This window comes from Caretta caretta, chromosome 6, assembly GCF_965140235.1.
Source record: "Caretta caretta isolate rCarCar2 chromosome 6, rCarCar1.hap1, whole genome shotgun sequence".
NCBI lineage: Eukaryota > Metazoa > Chordata > Testudines > Cheloniidae > Caretta > Caretta caretta.
Genome location: NC_134211.1, coordinates 111,450,570 through 111,472,672, shown reverse-complemented (window position 1 = coordinate 111,472,672; position 22,103 = coordinate 111,450,570). Strand labels below are relative to the sequence as shown.

The 22,103-nt window shown below is 43.1% G+C and overlaps 1 protein-coding gene across 4 annotated transcripts in view; it reads right to left on the bottom strand.

Annotated features, from left to right (window-relative positions):
* The window catches only part of TNFAIP2 (TNF alpha induced protein 2), a 47,129-nt gene that overhangs the window by 9,910 nt on the left and 15,116 nt on the right, over positions 1-22,103 (bottom strand). For 2 of the 4 annotated variants that reach the window (XM_048855044.2, XM_048855043.2), the window contains exons 2-7: positions 11,136-11,532; positions 8,589-9,228; positions 4,002-4,116; positions 2,245-2,367; positions 856-956; positions 654-752 (exon numbers count right to left, since the gene is read on the bottom strand). In XM_048855044.2, coding sequence (XP_048711001.2) covers positions 654-752; positions 856-956; positions 2,245-2,367; positions 4,002-4,116; positions 8,589-9,228; positions 11,136-11,520 — 1,463 coding nt within the window. In that variant the 5' untranslated portion in view covers positions 11,521-11,532. The remainder of the gene's footprint in view (positions 1-653; positions 753-855; positions 957-2,244; positions 2,368-4,001; positions 4,117-8,588; positions 9,229-11,135; positions 11,533-22,103) is intronic. The other 2 variants (XM_048855046.2, XM_048855045.2) reach the window with 1 other exon arrangement.

The following is a 22,103-nucleotide window of genomic DNA, read 5'->3' as shown; positions in this document are numbered from 1 at the left end:
CAGATAATATCTCCACTCTGTTAGGAGAGCCAGAAGGTACCTTAGTTTTGTAGCAAAATATTTAATGATGCACAGCTTGGATAAAGGAAAATGCAGTTGTGGAAACTGTCTAATAGCATGAAACTGCTTGTTCCTAAATAATCAAATGGCACTTTTCTTTTAACCCAAGTGCATATCTGTTCTACAGATGGGTACTTGGAGACTCATGACTTGTCCATGATCAATCAGTGTAAGAACAAAGAATGAAACCCTGGTATTCTGATTCCATGACCCCTATGTTGTCAGAATTTGCACTCAGTAGGAACATTTGAAATCTGGAATAATAGGACTATTTTATGAGCCGAAAATCTTTGGGTGGGGTTCTCAGCTGCTCCAAAATGACACATGAATGAGTTCCCTGGAGCAATGCTAATTTACACTAGCTAAATAATTAGGGTGACAAGTATATAATGTAAATATTTGATTAAGCATTTTGGATATTAGCTCCTGGAAGTTGCACTGTAGCTTCTCTCTCTCTAAATCTGTATATAAATATTAAATACAATTAAAGGTTTCAGTGTGTTTGCTGCTGAAATGCTCTTTACTTCCAAAAGCTACAGTCACCCGGATTGATTACAAAGCAACAAGTTAAGCATTTTCATTGTGACTCTTACCTAAAATTCATGCAGTTGTTAATATTTGCAATTATCATAGCCTTGAAATAGCCATGCTGCTTGTTTTTCTCTTTAAATTCTTCTAAGGCTTTCTTGTAGCTAAAGGGAGAGATTGAAAGAAGAAATCATGATCAGTAACTTTGCAACTGGATGTCACTCTTGCGCTTAGAAAGCTGTATCCTGCAACAGCTTGTTATTGTACCTTTTCAAAAATGTTGACAGCTCCACCAACAGTACGATGGACAGTTGGTTGCCCAGTTCAGGTGTAATTTCTGCAGCTCGCTTTTGTCCTCCATGAATAGTCTAAGACATAAAATTGAACATTGGTCAACTTCAAACTTCTACAACAACCCTCTCCCGCCAAAAACAACCCACAGGAGAGTTGCTAAGGTGGCTGATGCGGATTTCTTATTAGTCATTGGTGTTAGAAGAGATTAGTTCTCAATGCGATAGGCACTGCACAAACACAAAGCAAGAGCCAGTGGCAGCTGCCTGCTTTAGCTGCCTATAACTAAAGATGGTGGAGAAGTGGGAGAGGTGCCGTGACTTGTCCAAAGTCACACAACAGAGCTTGGAACAGAATGCTGGTCTCTCCTGAGTCCCAGCACAGGGTCCTAGCTGCTGGACCACACTGCCAGTCCTAGGAATAAGCAATGGAACTGTACTTATTTTGGACAATAATGCAATATTTGCACCCTCTGATTTCAATCAAAAACATAGATGAAGAGGAAGGAGACACTAAATAGCAATTCAGAGGAAGAAAAAGTGTGAACAGAGTGTCAAATGATATATATATATATATATAAAATAATACACACACACTTTTTGAAAAATATCTTCTAATCATCTCCGGGGGGGGGGGGAAGGGAAGAGAGTCCTACCCAAGAAAAGATGAAGGACAAGAGTTGATTTGTCTAACACAACCTGAAACTCAGCCAAGTTCCTCAACAAATAACTGCTATTTTGCTCATTTGTGTACAAGAGGTCCTACTGGTTCAGTTTTGGTTACACACATGCATTCCCTTTTGTCATGTCAAACAACGGCAGGATTTTCCCCCTCAACATGTTTGAGGTGTGGGGAAGAGGAGTTTCCCAGGACTGCGGAGCAGAGGGACCTGCTAGTCCCTAATAGATAACCACCCACGGAATCAACCCACAGCCTCTTACTGAGGCAAGCCTAGTGGATAGGACATTGGTCTGGGCTGTGGGAGAGCTGGGTTCAATTCCCTGCTCTGGTATAGCCTCCCTGTGAGACCTTGGGCAACTCACTTAGTCTCCCTGTACCTCCAATCCCCATTTGACAGATGGGGACTGGAGGTACAGGGAGACTAACAGCACTTCCCTACCTCACAGGGGTATTGAGGATAAAAATCTATTGATAGTTAGGACGTGCAGAGATACTATAATGATGTCATAAATACCTAGAGAGATTTTTTCCATAGGATTACATGGTCTTCCCTTTATTTGGATATCTAGAGCTTCTTGACTGGATTGTACTTAGTTTCAAATCCTAATACCTTCATGACAGTTATTTAATTTTAAATATATCCTGGATCAAGTAAAACAATGCACTTCAGTGCATTTCTGTTACCTGGATGACATCTATGGCTAATTCACTATGAAAACGTCCATCCAGTTTTTCCGGTTCTTTCTCTTCTGTCCACCTCTTTACTTCCATTTCTAAACTCTTGGCCAGCCAGTTCTTGACAGAAGCCTTGACAGAATGAAGGAAAAGAAACAACATTTACCACAGCCCATGTACATGGTTTTTAGTGCTCACAGTTCGTGGGCTACATTTTACTGGTCAGTCATGTAATTTGTCTGGCCTAACGGAATTTTACATCAAATCCTGCTAGGAACTTGAAACTCTACTCTCTGCCAGTTACACGAGTCTCTCAGACGGTACCATGTAAAAACCCTATACCCGTAAGGCCCAATCCTGCCGTCTTTATTCAAGACTATATTGTACCCTCCTGTGCTTAGCTCAGGGGAGGGCATCCAAGAACTCTGGAACGTGAAGATTATTGCAGTGTTTCCAATTAATGTTTCGTCAGGGAGAGGCTTGGAGGGTGTACAGGATATTGCCCCCAATTCCCGGGGGAATGGGAAATGGAAGCTCCAGTGCTGTGGGTCCTGCTCAGTCTCCCTCATGGCTCCTCTACCACCCAGAGTGCAGAAGTTAATGCTACAAAAAGCAGCACAGTCTTCTGGGCACATCTGCACCTGACTAGCTGCCAGTTTGGGAGGAGAAGCATGCTGCATATAGTGGCTGCTTCTCAGCGCTGACCCTTCCTGCTCCTGACATGGATAACTGCAGAGCCGCACAGTGCATACAGTAATTAGCACCGAGAGGCTACTGCTGCATTCTGTTTGCTCAACAACTTGCCTGTCCCAGCTCACATCTGGAAGGGATTATAGACTGGAATCCAGACTGAACTTCCTTTCTACTTACAAGTCTCCAGGAATTCTAGCCTGATGTTTTTGACTGATCAAAAGGTTCTAAGCACTGTGATTACTAGAATGGTCACCATTTGAGGTCTTTTGGGAGGGCGTGGGGACAACCTAAGAATAACAGCCTCTCTGCCATTTCTGCAAAGATTCTTCAGTACAGTTAAGGGCCAGGTTTTCAAAAAGCAGGTCTGCACAGTTGCACACCTTTGCATGCACCCAACCTGCTTTCACAAATGCTGTGGGTACGAGTCTCCTCTGAGAACAGCACATAAGTCAGGAGTAATGCCACTAGAGCTACACTGGACATACGTGGCTAGGAGAGGAGAACTGAGCCCTCTCTCCATGCTTTACTTAAAACTGGGTCCAAAAAAATCTTTGACTGTTTATTCCCTCTTATGGTAAGGCTTTCAGAGCTAGGATAAAAAGAAAAGGAGTACTTGTGGCACCTTGGAGACTAACCAATTTATTTGAGCATGAGCTTTCGTGAGCTACAGCTCACTTCATCAGATGCATACCGTGGAAACTGCAGCAGACTTTATATATACACAGAGAATATGAAACAATACCTCCTCCCACCCCACTGTCCTGCTGGTAATAGCTTATCTAAAGTGATCAACAATTGTTTTACTGTGTAAATAGCCATGCAGCCCCCAAGGCTCGTAGGCTGGGCTGAGCATGAAGACAACAGCATTTTGTTATGTAGGTCTTTGTGCAAGAGAGAACATGATTCATTTCCCACCCGCTTAGCGAGGTTGAGCTAACATGTCTGATCTTGAAAGGTATGTAAAATGATGCAGAGAGCAGAGCAATGCACAGTAACTGTGCCCTGGACAAAATAAAGCTTCACTAAGGTGTGTCACAGAAATAAAGGTAAGAAAGGAATGAACAGACTCTCACCGCATCATTATACAAGTATGTAGCTTCAAGCTGTTTGATCATTTTGGGTGGCAAAAGGCTCCCCAGTTTGGCTTCATCCAACTCTTTCACTAAAATGGAATTTTTTCTTATGTCACTGGAATGAAAAAGCCAAACAAACAAACAACCACATTTCGTAGAGTCAGTGTAATTAAAGACAGTTGGTTTACATAAATCTAACGTTGCTAAAGAAATCAGTGAAAACCAGATGTAAAAATGTGTTGCCGTTAAACGCAGGCAGGCCTTGGAGGAAAGGAGGCAGCGCCCAGGCTTTGTAGCCCAAGTTTCCAGTTATAGTTTGTTCGTGCCACTAAACAATAACGGACACTGGTACAGCTTGCTGTGGGAATTCAAACAGTGCAGAAGTGTTCTAGCCTAAATGGAACCAGGAGTTGAGTTTTGTGCCAGCAGTTGAGGTCTGGTGGGAAAGGGAGAATTCAAAGCAGTGAAAATAAAAGCAACCCTTCCTCTTTCAATAGCTGAATTATCTGATGGGACACTGGGTTTTAGTGATTAAGTAATGTTGGACAAGCAGTTGTTTTTAAAATTTCAATCTCTAAAAGATTGGCTTTTGGTGTCTCATATCCTGCTATTATTCTTTCTGTGAAATACCTATTGAAGGGAGGACTGATGGCTTGACATGGAGGCAGAAATAGGCTGCTACCCTGGCGTCAATGTGGAATGACTCCATCAGCCTCAAAGGAGACTTACGCTTAGGGCAGGTTTTGCAAATTTGGCCTTACCCTTTTGAACTGCAGTGAGTAATGTTAGTGATTTACCCAATGTCCACATTTATAGATGAACCATCACTTCACAAATACCACATTGTACTACTAGCAACAATCCATGGGCTGCTTTTCTACAATTTCAGAAACTTGTTGCCAGATCTTTAGCAGCAGTAGTGCTGTGTCAGGCACAGCTGAGTGGGGAAGATGACCAAGGTGCAGAATCTGCATTTTTTGTTGAAAAAAGTTCAGTCAAAAACGTACACTCAGTTCTACGGTTTATCCTTCATAGGGCATTTGTATAAGAAAATAGCCAGTGTTCTAGATAACTACCCTAATCCAGTGGTTTGGAGCACTGAAACAACATTGTCTGATTCTCCCCTCCCCAAATTACTCCTGAAACCACCCAATCGGTTTTCAAAACAAAGCCACGTATTTTGGCTTATGCCAGAACTTTTCTGAATGCAATATGCTGAGGGAGGCTTGCATGGTTTGTTCTTTTCCCCCCCTGTGTGCTGCACCTTTAAACGTCTAGGGATCAGAGCTGTGCTGCTTCCCTGTTGCAAAGTTGCCCTAAAACTTGTGTAGCCAGCTGCAGGAGGGTTCACCCAGTGCAAGGGGAACCTGAGGCAACATGAATCACTGTTGTGGTTCCCCGTGCTGCTGCATCTCCTATTGCCTGCTGCAGGAGGCCTGGCCAAGGATTCTCTCCACTCTGCTGTTCCCTGACAGGTGAAATGGCCCGTTGGGGCCATAGGCAACTAACTTAAACCTCTTTTGTGAGGGGAGCAACCAGTGTCCAGAATCATGGGTGGGAGGGGAGGCACAATGATGACTTTAAGGCCAACTGTCTACATCTTCCTTCTCCTCAGCTGCATGGAGCACTCCTTAGAATCAGCTCAGGCTCTGGGCCCAGAAGCCTGCCCTCTGCTAAAGGTGACCACTACGTTTCACTCAGGCTGTTAGGTGAGAGGCATGGTTTGAGGAGAATCTTTCACAGAGGAAATCTACAGTCATCTGGTTTACATCTCCATATATTCAAATAAAGTCACTCAGAGTGATAAGACACGGTGAGGGTTTTGTGTATGGAAAAACGGACTTGCTTGTAGAATTTCAACCCACTGGGGTAAATTCATCCCTGGTGTACATATCCTGTGGTGTTCTATGAAATGCCCAGGGACATTATATATCCTCATTTACCAGTGGTAGGCAAGCGCCTTGCGCAGTGTACCCTCCCCCACTGCACGGTTGGTGTGTTTAACATGGGAAGTAGGTTAGGCTGGACGTGAAACACTGACCGTCTCTGCAGTCTTAGGGAAGGTGTCTGCAAAGTCTCTCATCCATATTTAGCAATACCAATTTAATCACACGTTGCACCTTATGAAAGTAGTTAAAACGTGGCTAGCCTATCAACATTTCGAGCCCGAGTGCAGCAGCGCTTTTGGAAAAATTCTAAAATCAACCTCAGTTCAATCATCTTACAGCAAAGCAGCACTTAGGAAGAAAAGACTTTTGGGTTTTAAAATAAAGTAACACAGCTTTTGTATTTACAGTTTGTGATAAGAAACAAGACTTCTTCACAAAACATATCTAACAGCAGAGCAACTGGTTTGTCTAATGCTATAGAGGAGTTGAGTTTTACAAAACATGGGGTGGTTTGACCTGATAACAGTCCTTTGGCTAATGCTCTGCTGGACTTGGGTTCCAGTCCTTGCCCTCCTAACTCAGGGAGTGTCTACAAAGTAGCTGGGTGATGCGATTCCCAGTGTGGCTAGACACACATGCACAAGCTGTTCAAGCTAGTATGCTAAAAATAGCACGGGGGCCAGAGTGGCACAAACAGTGGCATGGCATGGGCTAGCTTCCTGCGCTGTACCCCCGGGGCCGGGTGGGCTTGTACTCAGGTGGCTAATCTGAGCCACTGCCCACACTGCTGCGGCCACACTGCTACTTTTAGGGCTCGTTCGAGCAGAGCTAGCCCATGTATGTCTACCCGAGCTGTGTATTACACCTCCCAGCTGCGGTGTAGACATACCCTCTGGAGGTACACAGGGATTGTAGGTAATGCCTAAGCAACATGCTCCACCCTCCCAGATGACTTCACATAGTGTTTCTCAGGAGCACAGGCCTGCAGTTGAATGAGGGACCACAAGGAAAAGAGGTCCTTCACTGCCCCAGGAGGAGGTGACTGGGCTGGAGAAGGAGAATCTGGAAGAGTTCAGTCGCACAGCTGGAGGGGTGATCAGGACAGGGAGCCTTCCCAGGCTTTTGGATGCAGTGAGCTATTTGATTAAAGAGTGGCAGCAATGGACTTGACCCCCTTCCAGCCCCACTGGGCTGAAAGATTGCTGTTGTGGCACTCTGAGGGGAAGTGAAAAATCCTCCCCATGGGATTAGAATAAACGGCAGGTGTTGATTTCAGGCCAGGTCCTCAGCTGGGGTAAATCAGCATAGCACCATTGATTCCAAAAATCAGCCATGTACTTGACATCAGTGGAGCGAAGCCAACTTACACATAAATATGTGGGCATCGTTGGAGCCAACAGAGCTATGCTGATTTACATCAGTGGAGCGTCAGGCCCAAGGACCACACAGTACAAGACCTGGGAAATACCATCCTATGTATTTAAGCCACAGGGACAGGTGAGGGGACTCCCTGACTACTTAGATGCCCGCTGAATCGGCTGAAGAGCAATGGAGTGTAATTGGCATGACTCAGTGCACAGGAGCATGGTGTTAAAGTGTAACTGTACATGGTGGCAAATGATCCACTACAGAGCATAGACAGAGAGGCATCTTCTGCGACCTGCAGGCTGTTAAGTTACAGTGTATAACCTGGCATGGCTGTCAAGATACCCAAGAGGTGTTTGAGTTTCAAAATTACTCTCTGAATTGGATACTGTAAAAATTGTACTTGATGCTGTACATTGCTAATCACTGCAGGCAAACTCCTGCCCTGGGCCATGCGGGTGTGACTGATGGGGGCACGTGAGGGTGCACACATCCATATGGCAGCACTTGCCACAAGGCACTAGGAGAGGGCCCACCTGCCAGTTCTCACCAGCCTGCAGAGCGGTATGGTCTGCTAGCATGGGGTGTGATGTAACCCCTAGGTGTCTTGTACACATGCTGCAACATGGAGCCTGCTCTAAAGGTGGGTGAACCCTGCTCCTTTCTGGGACCAGCAGTAAATTATGCTGTAGAGTGTCTCCCAGTTGCCGTTGTCCATCCTGCGCTGGCAGGATGGCTCATACACCTTCAGATGGATTCCTAAGACATACCCACTTCCCCGTGTGCCTGCTTACAGCAAGGGAAGGATTTTGCCATAAATATCCCCTATTCTATGGCTATGTCTACACCATGCAGCCTGTGTCAGCAAAGCCCTCTCATGTACACCCAGCCTACACGGACTAAAGGACTTTTTCGGTTGGTATAGGAATACCACCTCCCTGCACAATGTTCGCTGCCTCGACAGAAGCCATCTTCTGTCAACATAGCTCAATCTACATAGGGGTTTTGTCAGCATAGCTATGTTGGTGAGGAGTGTGGTTTTTTCACACCCCTGTCAGATTCAGCTGTGTTGACATAACTTTTAAGTTTAAACCAAGCCTAAGTGTTCTCTTATTAGGATGCACTTTGCTCAGACACCATCTCTAAATGTCCAGAGAGAGAAATCACCTTTACTGACTAGTTCTGGAATCTACAATCCAAAATCTGCTATTGGCAAAACCACCAAAGATAATGGACTAAGTGATAATAGGCCCCATCCATGTATGATCTGGGAATACATGAATGCAGATCAGTCAACTCTAGTGAGAAACATATAGATATAATCACCACTTACTTTGGATAAAGGTTCTGCACCCAAGTGAGGAGGAGATATGTGTCCTTATCTCCCAGTTCAAAGTCAGCAATCTGCTGCAGCTGAGAAGAGAAATAGCTGTGGTAACATTCTGCATATGTGCTGCACACGTTAAACTGCGCATGGTAATGTTGTTTAATGCATTCCACCACTGTTGTCATATCCTCTTTCATTGTCCTTCCCATGTGCAGGAGGCAATGAGCAGTTGTAGACAGGTTCTCAGCACAGCTAGTGCGCTGGATGTCTTTCATACGATCAGCTACAGACTGCTTCACTGTGTCCATCCAAACCTCCCTCCATTTTCTGGGTCTGTAACTCACGATCTTGTCAGGTGGCTTCTCTGACTTGTATTTCTCATCCTCCACCTCCTGCTCTTCTATTGCGTACACAGCATGCCGTAGTAACTTTGGATTAGCTGGTGCTAGGATTATCGAATTCTTTATGATGCTGAAGACTTTACACCTCAGTAGTTCATAGAGTGATTCCACTTCGCTTTGCTCCCTTGACAATTCCTCTTCACTCTTGCCACTTAAGTTCCTGTAGAGGGCCCACTCCAGAGCAATCAGCTGTTGTGTGGCATCGAAGAAATGGTCACTTTCAAGGTGCTCTCTGATATGTTCAGCTGTCAAAAGAAGAACAATTTTTGTACCCAAATGCTTTATGACAGAGGCTCCCATCTTCTTTACAAAAATGGCCCCACAATACTACAGTGCATTCAGTTATACAGCCCTTTTAATGCAGATTCTTAGACTTCACTGCAAAGCGTCATTCAGGTGACTTTTAGAGATCTCTGAATATTCCTGCCATCTCTCTCGCAAGACATGACTGTGACTCAGGCTGTGCCAACGTATTACAAATCCAGGGGTTGGATGTGCTGCCATCTGTTTTATGCTAAAATACTAGAGGTTCTACTAAGGGCTTATAGATAGAGAGATATAGATATCCCAGTTGAGTTTTGAAGTTTTTTTTACCCTCTGCCATCCATCTAGCAGTAGAAAAGATCCAGGCTACTAAACTGAGCAGTACCTGCATCTTAAAAGCAGGAACGCTGACGATTACGGGAAAGTGTATGCAGACACATCAAAAGCTCAGCCAATTGTGCTCTTTCTTGTAAAGTGCATGTGTGTGTGTAAGGGATGGGGAGGAGTGGAAACGAGACAATACATCCTCAGGTCTCACCCGTGTCCGCTTGCTCCTCAAAGATCACTTTGGAGGGAACAAATGTCAAAACCTTAGTCACCAGAAAGACTACAAATCATTCAAAGGCCATTAATAGTACCCCTGACCAATAGTGAAGGCAATCTGCTCATTCCAGTCATGTCACACCCAGTGATGTCACTGGGAATTCGACACATGGATCACGGGCATACTAAGACATTTGAAGAACGAGTATAAGCAAACAGAATACAACAGTAACTAAAAAACCTGGCACATGAAGTCCCAATATTAGAGAAAAATTCAAACTGTTGTTGCTCCTGAACTTAGATTTCCACTAGGATTGTGGATCAGAATGATAGAAACAGTTGGCAAGTACACAGAATCTAGTGTCCAGCTGTTAGTACTCGCTGTTGTACCAAGAGCCAGACACTAGAACAAGAAACTGCAGGGAAAACTGATTTTTCATCCCATGCCATGCCTGAGGCTGGTCTGCAAGAACACTGAGCGTGCAGCAAGCTGAGGTATAAATCTCTCCTGCTGCTGCGCACTAAGTGTCCATGTGGACCCTGCTGCTGCACACTAAAAATTCCAGGATGTGCTTGAATCGACACTCGTTTCAAAGCGGGGTAAGTCAAAATGCATGTGCATTAAGGAATTTACAGTGCACACTAGCAAGGTCTACACAGACAGACACTTCATACATGGCAGGCTAGTGTGGGGTAGATTTACACCCCAGCTCACCACAAACTAAGTGTTCATATAGACAAACCCTGAGAATATAAATACTTGGTGCTAGTAGGTAAGCATCAAAGTGTCCAATCCTCCTTCAAGCACTGTACTCTGGACAGGAGAGGCCGCTATGTTAGAATACCCCTCCCAGTAAAGGTCAATCATCATTGTCCAGTGCTACAACATCCATTACAGAAGCCTGGCTTTGGGGATGGTGTGGCTTCCAGTAACAGCTGACAACAGGTGGTTTCCAGCTAGCCTCGAGGCTGTATGGATGCTAGAATGGCCAGCCTACCTGCTTGGCCTCCAGACATATATCCTGGTGGTCAGACGCACACATATTTTGCCAAGCCTGTTTGTTATCTGTACCAGGGTTGGACATTTACATTGGAGATAGACTACCCAACACTAATTGCTTAAAAGGAGGAAGGGATAGTCTAGTGGATTTGGGAGACCTTGGTCCAATTCCTGCCTCAACCACAGACTTCCAGATTAGTGGAAGTCACTTAATCTGACCTATGCCTCCATTCCTCACCTGTAAAAAGGGGATAATACTTCCCCACCCCTGAGGGGCACTGTGCGGATAAAATACACTAATGATGTGGGGTGGCCATTTATGTAGATAGAACTGGCATACTGTACCTGTCAATACTCCATCGTTTTCTATTAGATTCTCTATCTTCTGACCACCCCAAAAATTGGAAAAGGCATCTTTTAGTTTTCCCTTTATTCCCTTCTTTTTCTTTTTGGGACTATCTCTGCACTCAGATGAATGAGGACAGCTCTCATTGGCTTCAGTGGAAGGTTCATGTGAGTCTCCGAGAGCAGAATCTTGTCCTTGGCTTTCAGTTTTCATCTGATCTTTTGGCTGGGTCTCTTCCACAGCTGATTCAATAGACACAATATCTGGTTCAGATTCTGATGATGTGGAAGGTTTTCCAGGCAGCTTTACTCCAGTGACGCAGTCCTTAGAAATCTTATCCATCCCAAAAGGACTGCTGTTGAAAAAGTGCATCATTTTTATCATCTTTTTTTAAGCCTGTAAATTAGAGTAAGGAGTTGTCAGGCCCAAATGCTTGCATAAAAAACAAACAAACAAACACGTCAGTGACACAAAGTTAAGGCCTATTCCCCTAAATGAAAATTGCTACTGTAATCTGCTGTTAAACATGTGTGGACTGCACTGAGAGAGTTAGAGCACGTGGCCCAAGAATGCACCAGTCGGGGGAGCATTGAAGCAGGCAATCTGCAGAACATTAGATAGGGCCCAAGACAACACCTTTGTTGACATTAATAACACCGAAGTGGGTGGATTTACTCCTGTGGAACCTGAAAGCAATGATTCAGAGCTGTCTTTATTGGAAATCTTCAGGAGTCTGTATAAATACATAAGTACATGTCTTTCCACCAGAGTGTGGTGGAAACAAGGAACTCAGTGAGGTTAGTACACACAGTCTGTAATATAGGGACACCTGGGGCCCAGTCCTGCACCTAATCTGGGCCTGCTTCTAATCTCTATGAAGAAAGAAATGCATGCACATCTGTCCTTGATGGTACACACCAGTTGCCACTGGCAGCTTGCACATGCAGTTACCTGATTTGTAAGCACAATCATAAAAATCAGACAAGCTAGGTGTGCAAATGCATTTGTTGGGGGAAGTCGGGGATAGGTTCAACTTTGCTCCCAATTAAGTTAATAGTAAAACTCTCTGACTTCAGCCAACGTTGAGAGCTTTTTGAAAATCCCATTTATAATGTATAGGAGACTCAGGCACGTACTGGGAAAAAAATCTTATCAAGTAATATTAATGTCTGCAGGGCATGAATTCTCCCGCATTAGGATATTTATTACTAGTCTCCCTTAAATACCAAAGACCCCGGTCAGAGTCAGGGTCCCTTTGTACTCTATGCTGTCCAAACAGAGCAGGATCCATCCCTGCAATGACTGATGCACTATAGACTATTTTGGTCCCTTTTCAGTGTATTCTGGAATGTAAAAGACCTCCATTCCAGCAAGCCTCTTGGTGCAGTGACAGTCTCTAAAAAGATACAGCTTGGCTGTTGTCAAATTCCCACACAAATAAACCAAATCTCTAGCTCCCACCCCCTCAGAAGAGATGGGCCTTACATAGCACAAATGCTGACCTCCAGGCACTAGCTTGAAATAGCATGGGAAGCAAATTCAACTCGGATTTTCTACAGTGAGAGAATCCTCCTATGGCAGGGAAAAGGGGGAGTTTCTTGAGATAGGCAGGTCCCTAACCATATAGGAATTTCCAGTGGTACTGGAATCAGCACTGCAATGTCTAGTTCTGTAAAATATCCAGTATTTGAAAAATCCACTCCCTACCAGTGAGTAGGAAGCATTCTCTGGTGAATGAGGCACCAAAGCCATCAACTTTTTGTATAGCACCTAGCACAATAAGTTCCTTGTCCCTGACTGGGGCTCCTAGACACTACTGCAATACAAATAATTAGTTAAAAAAAACCAGCAACCCAAACCAATGCTAAGTTTCTAGCCCTTGCCACCAACACCACTCTTTGGCTCTCATGCAGGTTATGGCTAATGCATTGCTATAGGCAGACTGGCCACTTTTCATCTGTGATGCTGTGAAACTGTAGCATCAGAACAGTGGGCAGCTGCATAGTTAGAAGTGGGGGAAGAATTTGCCTAAGACCACACCCTTAACAAATGAACGTATAATATCAAGCCCTCCCAATGCTCTTCTTCAGTTTATGCTGTAAGATTTAGGGCCACATACTTGGATATATGCGTAATCACCCCCCTACATGCAGCTTCTATTGATACAAGCACTGACGTGTAGGGACGTCAATTGGAAGAATATGGCTTTGTTTTGATTCTGATAACTGACATTGTCATCATCCAAAAATAACTATTCTAGAACGTCAAATTGATTGCTGTGACTGTATGACAAGCTTATGACTCACAGGCACTTGGGAAAGGGCAGCTTTACAGCATTCGGTTTTACAGAGGAGTATTCCTTCTCTGCTTTGACCTCTGGGGCGAGATTCAGGATTTGGAAGAAATAATGCAGGTTGCTTTTAGAGAATGCGAGAAACATGATAATTTTATTAATGAAAAAAACCCATTGGCTATATTCAGTGCCACTGCCAGTCTACACATGCAGAAATCAACCCAAGATAATTGGCTTATGAAAATTACCAGGCACACCTTGTTTAACAGGTTCATTCATTTGCAAGTGACCACAAAGGTTTGCTAAAAGTTAAAGCCGGGTGAGCAGCATTCCAAATGAACAGGAATAAGTGAATGACTCTAGGAAATCCTAGGGGCAGATCTGCCGATTCTTCTGCCAGCAGGAATGTCATCACAATGGCCAGAAACAGAGGGCTGGAACAGGAGTTCTTTCAAATCAGTCTTCATGACAGTTGTGGCATCACTCACACAGTGAGAGAAAATGGGAAGTCTGATGCTCAGGCTCTTAAGGATGTTGTCATTATCGCTAACATAATACTAATTATGACTTTAAACAATAGATACAATTTCCTCTTCTGGAATCAAAAGAAACGTGGGGATTTTTTTTAATTTTTATTTTTTGGTAAATAACCATTGCAATTCACTATAGCTAGACTCAATAAGGTACATCAACTCCAATTTTATGGTTCTTATGGTGTAAGACATCTTCCCCTTTCATTTGTCATTTATTTCAAAGGATGCCATTGTAATAGAGAATCTAGACAGATGCCCAGTGGTTATATTATCAGACGGCTATTGTCCTATTCTCTGTTTTCCAGAACAAAGACTTCTTTGTATCTAGATCTGCTGGGCCAAATTAATACCTCCTATGAGATCAGGAACAAATATGGTGTATTTTTCTGTTTGTTCATCTGCAGAATTAGTTAGGAGTAACCTCACTCCCATCTGGCATTCCAAGCAAGCTGTCCTCTTGTTTTAAATGGATAAAGACATTTCTCCATTTGCTGTCCTCAAAGGTGACATGCAAATTAAAAAATGGGGCTTATACTTTTATTGTTTTGATGAAGACTTGAAAGGTAGGTTTTGAAGAGAATTTTACTTGTTTTGACAACAATAAACCTTGCTTTTGTCTCGGAGGGCTGAGAACTAGCAAAATGACACTACAAGGCTAGAGAGGGAAATGTGAGAACAGTTTGTAGTCAGAATGACTACAGCTTTGGTTGTATAACATATTTAACTTCAATGACAAATCAGCATTTTGGATAAAGGATGGGCTTGTGAAAACATTTAGCAGTTCTCCAGTCCTTCAATTAAAGGGCTTGGTCTAACATGCAGAATGTTCCGATGAAGTGAGCTGTAGCTCACGAAAGCTCATGCTCAAATAAATTGGTTAGTCTCTAAGGTGCCACAAGTACTCCTTTTCTTTTTGTGAATACAGACTAACACGGCTGTTACTCTGAAAAATGTTCTGACAATAAACAAGTCCTCCAGAGAGAACCAGAATTGATGTTCCTGATATTTCTAAGGTTAAAAAAAAGCAAAATTTAAAAACCTAATCAACAAATAATAAACAAACATAAAAGGGCACAAGCCCAAGTTAAAAACCAAAACAATGGAAAGTCCTACGGCTCCAGCCTTCTATCCCAGAGGGCTGCATTTCAGCAGTGGGTGATACAGAATAAACCATATAAATACAGGGATTTTAAAGATTATAAAAGGCTAAATGATTATTACAAAAGTAATTAAATATCAAGAACTAGGTCTACCCTAAACTTGTAAATACTGTTTAGTGCTAGGGGGCACAGTCAATTATGTTTGACTCTTTCACTAGTCCCAGTCGTTATCAAAATGTGTAGCTCTTAGTGATTTTGCATTCATTTATGCTGCCGGAATCCCCAAGGCATCTCAGCCACTTGTGCGAACTTGGAATGCAGGCCACTCCACTCTCCCCTACCCCAGGCTAAACAGACAAGCCAAGAGCCTCTGAACACTGTCACCTGCTTCTCCACTGTAGTTTGGTTTTCCCTGCTCAGTAAATACAGCACCACAGTTACACTTCACCTGACTGCACTTTACCAAAGGGAAGCTGTGTAAATTAATGGCTATATCACAAGACTAGGCATTAGGAGACTTGGGTTCTGTTCCTGGCTCTGCCACTGGTTTGGGGGTAACTTGGGGCAAGTCAGTTCTCCTCTCTGTGTCTCAGTTTCCCTCTTTAGCAAAGCAGTGAGAGGTCCACTGCTGAAAAGCATTGTATAACAGCGAGGTGGCATTTGGTGGCATTAAAGCTCCTCCTGGCTAAAGCCAGCGACCTACAGAAGTTCTGAAATACTGAATCATTTCCCTGAAATGGAGTAAACTTCTCTCCCACCCCAGGAATCAGCAATTGATGCCACTTCCCTTAGAAGCATGCAATCTAGATAGACTCCACTTCATTAGTAACAGAGATCTCCAAGTGGCACCGTTTCAAAAGGTGCCCCAGTGATGTGTGGAAACATCCATGGGCATAATTATTTCTGACTTGGTCCATCATAGCCAGAATCACAGTCGGGAGCATAAATGGAACCCTCTGCCGTTCCATATGAAGTAACAATAAGGTTAGGATCAATATTGCTATTGACTGGTGTTAGTGGCTGAGGAACACAGTCAAATGATCATCAAAGTGTTTGGATTCTCTGGATTGTGCAAATAGCTTTGTGTTCCTCAGACTTCTCAGCTCCTGAAAAGTAGCAACACTGAGGTTTTGGGGAGTGGAAGAGGTGTGGTGTGTTGTGAGTGGAGGGCAGGGGAAATGCTTGAAATAGATCTCGGAGGACAAACTGAAGATCTGAACACCACATGGAAAGGGCTCTTATACCACTTTTATCTTGCCAAAAAACAACCCAAACAAACACAGAACCTTCAGAAAACTAGTAATCTGACTCCTGCCATATGGCTATTATAGCACATTTATTTAGGATGAGCCCTGGCAAACCAGATAAAGGACTTAGTAAGCAGGAAAATAAGCCTGCAAGATTTGTTTTCTTATAAGATTCTTTGTTGGCTCTCTCCCCTTCTTATTTCCCCCCTCCCACATTGGTGCCTGCAAGTATTGTCACAAATTTGTCTTATTTTCATGTTTACTTCCAGCCTATTGATGATACAGGCTTGATGAGATTTATGGCATCTCTGTTGTTTAAAGAAATCCATTTACCTCTATTCTACAGGAGTTCAGAAACCCAAGATAAGTTACAACAGTAAACTCTGCTGACTATCTACATTTTCCTTTACAGTCCTGACTTTAAGGAATTCATGTCAAGGGCTGGTGCAAAAACTGAATATTGACCAATGTAACTAAATCAGTAGAAAATTAGTTACAATTAAATCAGTGCAATCCCCTAGTGTTGGTGCAGTTACCAATATAAGAGTGTTTATATGAATATAGCTTGTTTCCCTTCAAACCAGCTTAAGTCTTGTCTACGTGAGAAAATTGCACCAGTTTAACGATATTGATTTTAAAAAAAAATAATTTAACTGGTGGAAAAGCTGTACAGATGCTCTTATTTACCTTAATCCTGTTCCTAATGGATTTAAACCAAAGTAAGCCACTATTAAACCAAAATAATCCTTTTTCACTGGATTTTCACCTTAAATTAAATTGGTGAAACAGTCTCATGTGAAAAAAAAAAGGAGTACTTGTGGCACCTTAGAGACTAACCAATTTATTTGAGCATAAGCTTTCGTGAGCTACAGCTCACTTCATCGGATGCATAAAGTGGAAAATACAGTGAGGAGATTTATATACACACAAAGCATGAAAAAATGGGTGTTTACCACTACAAAAGGTTTTCTCTCCCCCCACACCACTCTCCTGCTGGTAATAGCTTATCTAAAGTGATCACTCTCCTTACAATGTGTATGATAATCAAGGTGGGCCATTTCCTGCACAAATCCAGGGTTTAACAAGAACGTCTGGGGGGGGTGGGGGAGGAAAAAACAAGGGGAAATAGGTTACCTTGCGTAATGACTTAGGCTTGAATAGAGACTGGGAGTGGCTAAGTTAATTGTATCCAATTTGCAAATAAATTCCAATTCAACAGTCTCTTGCGGGAGTCTGGTTTTGAAGTTTTTTTGTTGTAATATCGCAACTTTCATGTCTATAATCGCGTGACCAGACTCTCACGCGATTACAGACATGAAAGTTGCGATATTACAACAAAAAAACTTCAAAACCAGACTCCCGCGAGAGACTGTTGAATTGGAATTCATTTGCAAATTGGATACAATTAACTTAGGCTTGGGAGTGGCTAAGTCATTATGCAAGGTAACCTATGCCCCCCCTCCCCCTGACGTTCTTGTTAAACCCTGGATTTGTGCTGGAAATGGCCCACCTTGATTATCATACACATTGTAAGGAGAGTGATCACTTTAGATAAGCTATTACCAGCAGGAGAGTGGTGTGGGGGGAGAGAAAACCTTTTGTAGTGGTAAACACCCATTTCTTCATGCTTTGTGTGTATAAAAAGATCTTCTGCACTTTCCACAGTATGCATCCGATGAAGTGAGCTGTAGCTCACGAAAGCTTATGCTCAGATAAATTGGTTAGTCTCTAAGGTGCCACAAGTACTCCTTTTCTTTTTGCAAATACCGACTAACACGGCTGTTACTCTGAAACCAGTCTCATGTAAACGAGCCTTCATCTAAACTGCTTTTTCTATTGATTTTAGTTAAATTGGTGCCAAACCCGAGTGTTGACCAGCTCTACAGCTTCAGACCTGATTTCACGGCTTCGTTAGAAGCCACCACCAATGATTCATAGAGTCTAAGGCCAGAAGGGACCATTGTGACCATCTAGTCCAGTGACTCTCAACCTTTCCAGGAGTCTGATTTGTCTTGCGTACTCCCAAGTTTGACTTCATTTAAAAACTACTTGCTTACAAAATCAGACATAAAAATACAAAAGTGTCAGAGTACACTAATACTGAAAAACAGCTTACTTTCTCATTAAATCAAATATTAAATATCATACTTACATTTCAGTGTATAGTATATAGAGCAGTATAAACAAGTCATTGTCTGTATGAAATTTTAGTTTTTACGGACTTTGCTCATACTTTTTATGTAGCCTGTTGTAAAACTAGGCAAATATCTAGATGACCTCTGGAAGACCTCTGCGTATCCCCAGGGGTATGTGTACTTCTGGTTGAGAACCATTGATCTAGTCTGACCTCCTGCATAGCATAGGCCATAGAACTTCCTTGAATTAATTCTTGCTTGAACTAAAGCATCTTTTAGAAGAATACCCACCAATCTTCATTAAGAAATTTTCAGTGATGGAGAATCCACCACAATCCTGGGTAAATTGTTCCAGTGGTTAATTACCCTCACTGTGAAAACTTAGCTCCTTATTTCCAGTCTGAAATTGTCTAGCTACATCTTCCAACCATTGGATCTTGTTAGGCTTTTGTTTGAAGACCTCTCTCTTGTGAGTTGGCCTGGGCATTAATTTCCCAGTGCCTCTAACCTCTACCATATTTATCAAATCCATATTGCTACACTCTGGGCTTTAAAAGAGACATCATCAGCCTTAGTATCCTTCTGTCTGAAATGTGCCTGAGATAAGGTAGGTAAGGTAATATCTTTCATTGGACCAACAAGATTTATTACCTCACTTACGTTGTCTCTCATATCCGGGGACCAACAACACTGCAGACACCTCTGACATGTTTTACATACAAGTGCCACATGACACTTTGAGAAGAATTCAGCATGCTGGGTGCTGAGCTCTTTTGAAAAGCTGTCTACCAACTTTCTGTTCCATTGCAACGAAGGTTGGATTAAAAAAAAAAAAAAAGACTCAACATTGGCCTGACTCTGCTTCCACTGAACTCAAAATCAGTTTTACCATGAATTCTAGTGGGAGCAGAGTCAAAGTAATGCTGAGCATTTTTGAAAATCCCATCCAATTTGTCTGCTTCCTTTGTGCACATAACAGCACTTTGTGTATAGTCAGTTTCACTTCCCCCCTAGAATATAACCACTTAGCTCATTACCTACACTGCAGCTGGGAGTGAGCCTCCCAGCCCCAGTAGACAGATGGGCACGCGTGTGGTTTGAGCTAGTGTAGCACCAACAGATCCCAGTCGGCGGCAGGCAGTATCGAACCGGAGACATCTGGAACTTAGTGTATGAGCTAAAAGCCAGCTGGCTCTGAACTAAGGCTGTAGAGCAGAGTCATTTAACTCTCTCTCTCTAAGGGGTCTCAGTGCCACTAGATGGGATGAACACCGCACCCAGAAGGTGTGTGGGTTACACTAGCACACTCAGTGTACATGTTGTGGTTCTGGCACAGACTCACGCTAGCCACCCACACTCAGAGCCAGGGGCTCGGGTGGGCTTGGGAGCCCGTGCTGCTGCCTAAACCGCAATAGCCAGACAACTACTTTTAGCATGCTAGCTTAAGTCCTGCTAGCGTGCATCTGTCTACCTGTGCTGGGAGGCTCGCTGACTGCTGCAGTGTAGACAGATCCCAATCTCACAAGCACTTACACATGTAAGTTTTAGCATGCAAGTATTCCTGTCAACTTCCAATGGGGCTCCATAGAGGGACAGGGGTCTGTTTACCTCTGTGCAACCCCCTGGAGAGTGTGTGTTACAGGTCCCCAAATCTGCTGATCCACAGAGGATGTGAGTACAACTGGGTGACATTCTTTTCCAGTAACTAATATATTTACTGAAAAAATGCAGTTTTGAGGCAACCCAAACTATTTGCAAAGTCAGATCAAACTCAGCAAATAGTTTCAACAGAATTAAAAACTCAGTTGGGGGGGAGAAGAAAAGTTGAAATGGTTCATTTCAACACTTTCTCACTGAAGTGACATTTGGGAATGACCATCTGCTCAGAAACAGAAAAACTGAAACATCTAGTTTTGATATGAAACGAACCTAATTTTTTTCCCCAGGATTTTTTGGTTCCGCAACCGAGCCAAAAATCACTTATCTGCTCAGTTCCAGTTAGGAATCTTGAGCTCTGGAAGTCCCCAGATCATTTCCTGATGTCGACCAAAATGGCAGGTGTCACATACCCACATCTCACTGCAGAATTGGAACTTGTGGGTAAAGTTCTCAAAGTGCTTAAGTCCTATTTTCAAAAGCGACATAGGCACTTAGGAGAGCAAGTCCCAATGATTTGGGCTCCTAAATCACCTCTGAAAATAGAACTTAAGTGCTTTTGAAATTTTTTCCCTATGTGACTAAGGCATCTAAGTCACTTTCTCTTGTTAATGAGGATTTTTCAAAAAGCATTGGGGAGAAAAATTAATCATAAAATGTACCAGGGGACTCAGGAAAGTGTAGTAGCTGAAATTTCTTCTACCTCCCTTTCTGCCCGGATCGGCGGGCAGCGATCGATCCAGTGGGGATCGATTTCTGTCTGGCTCGGCAGGTGGGGATCGATTTATTGTGTCTAGTCTATTATTGTGCTCTCAGACCTGAACACAAATCCATTGACATTAGTGGGAGAGGCACATGTATATCGGTGAGCACCATCTGGACCCAGGATATTAGCCAACTGGCTAGCTGTTTAAAAACTGGTTTCTGTAATGGATTTACTTTGGGCTCCTGCCATAACTCAGTACTCTATATAAATAATACCAGTGTGTGTGCAGAAGGTAAATTATTATTCATTTTATTTTTCTACACAGCTTCCTTAGTGTATCTGCATGACATTCCTTCAGTATGTAGTTAGAAACATTGTCTAAACTTATTCTGAGCTGTAGCTCACAAAGCTTATGCTCAAATAAATTTGTTAGTCTCTAAGGTGCCACAAGTACTCCTTTTCTTTTTATTAAAAGAAATAAACAAAGAGAATGGGAGAAGGATACAGGCAACTTCTAATGTAGACATGGAGTTCTAACGATACTTTGTTCTTACACAGCATCTTCCTTGCCTGGATCGCTCACCCTGTTGCAAAAAAATTTAGCTCTTGGAAGCAGCTATCCAAGGGGGGGAAATCGATCTATACTAGACGCGATAAATCTATCCCTGCTGGATCAATCACTGCCCGCTGATCCAGTGGGTAGTGAAGACATACCCTTACATGAAGAGACCAGACTTTCAAAAGAGCTGAGCTCTTAACTGAGAATCCCAGGAGCTGCTGGGTGATGAGTATTTCTTAACATTGGACCATAAAATGTGTGCCCCATTTCTCCATGGGCACGATGAAACAGAACCAGATGTGACTTTCAGTCATATGCTTTAATCAAAGGATCATTAAACAGCATCAAGGAGACACCCTCTCTACAAACATTAAGAAGATAGTTAACTCTGGAGTTGAAAACATCATCCACTTAACTGCTCCGATAGCCATTGCAGGGGATGAAGGGATCACTTCCTAGGTATATGGTGGGATTCCACAAGATAGGAGATGTTCTGGGGTGAGATGGGCTTTCCAAGTAGAGCAATTCCAGGATGGGAGTTACCTTTGCACCTTCAAAAGGGGACTAAAATATCAGGGGGTAGGTTCAAGGTGTTGGCGTATGTCCAGAAGTATACAGCAATACCGTAACTGGCCCTTGTGGATAAAATCTGGCAGAATCCAGACACCGGATGTCTTTCCAGTGTTATTGGGCTGCGATGCGGCAGGGCAGGACCAGTTCAGATTTTTGCAGTGAAGT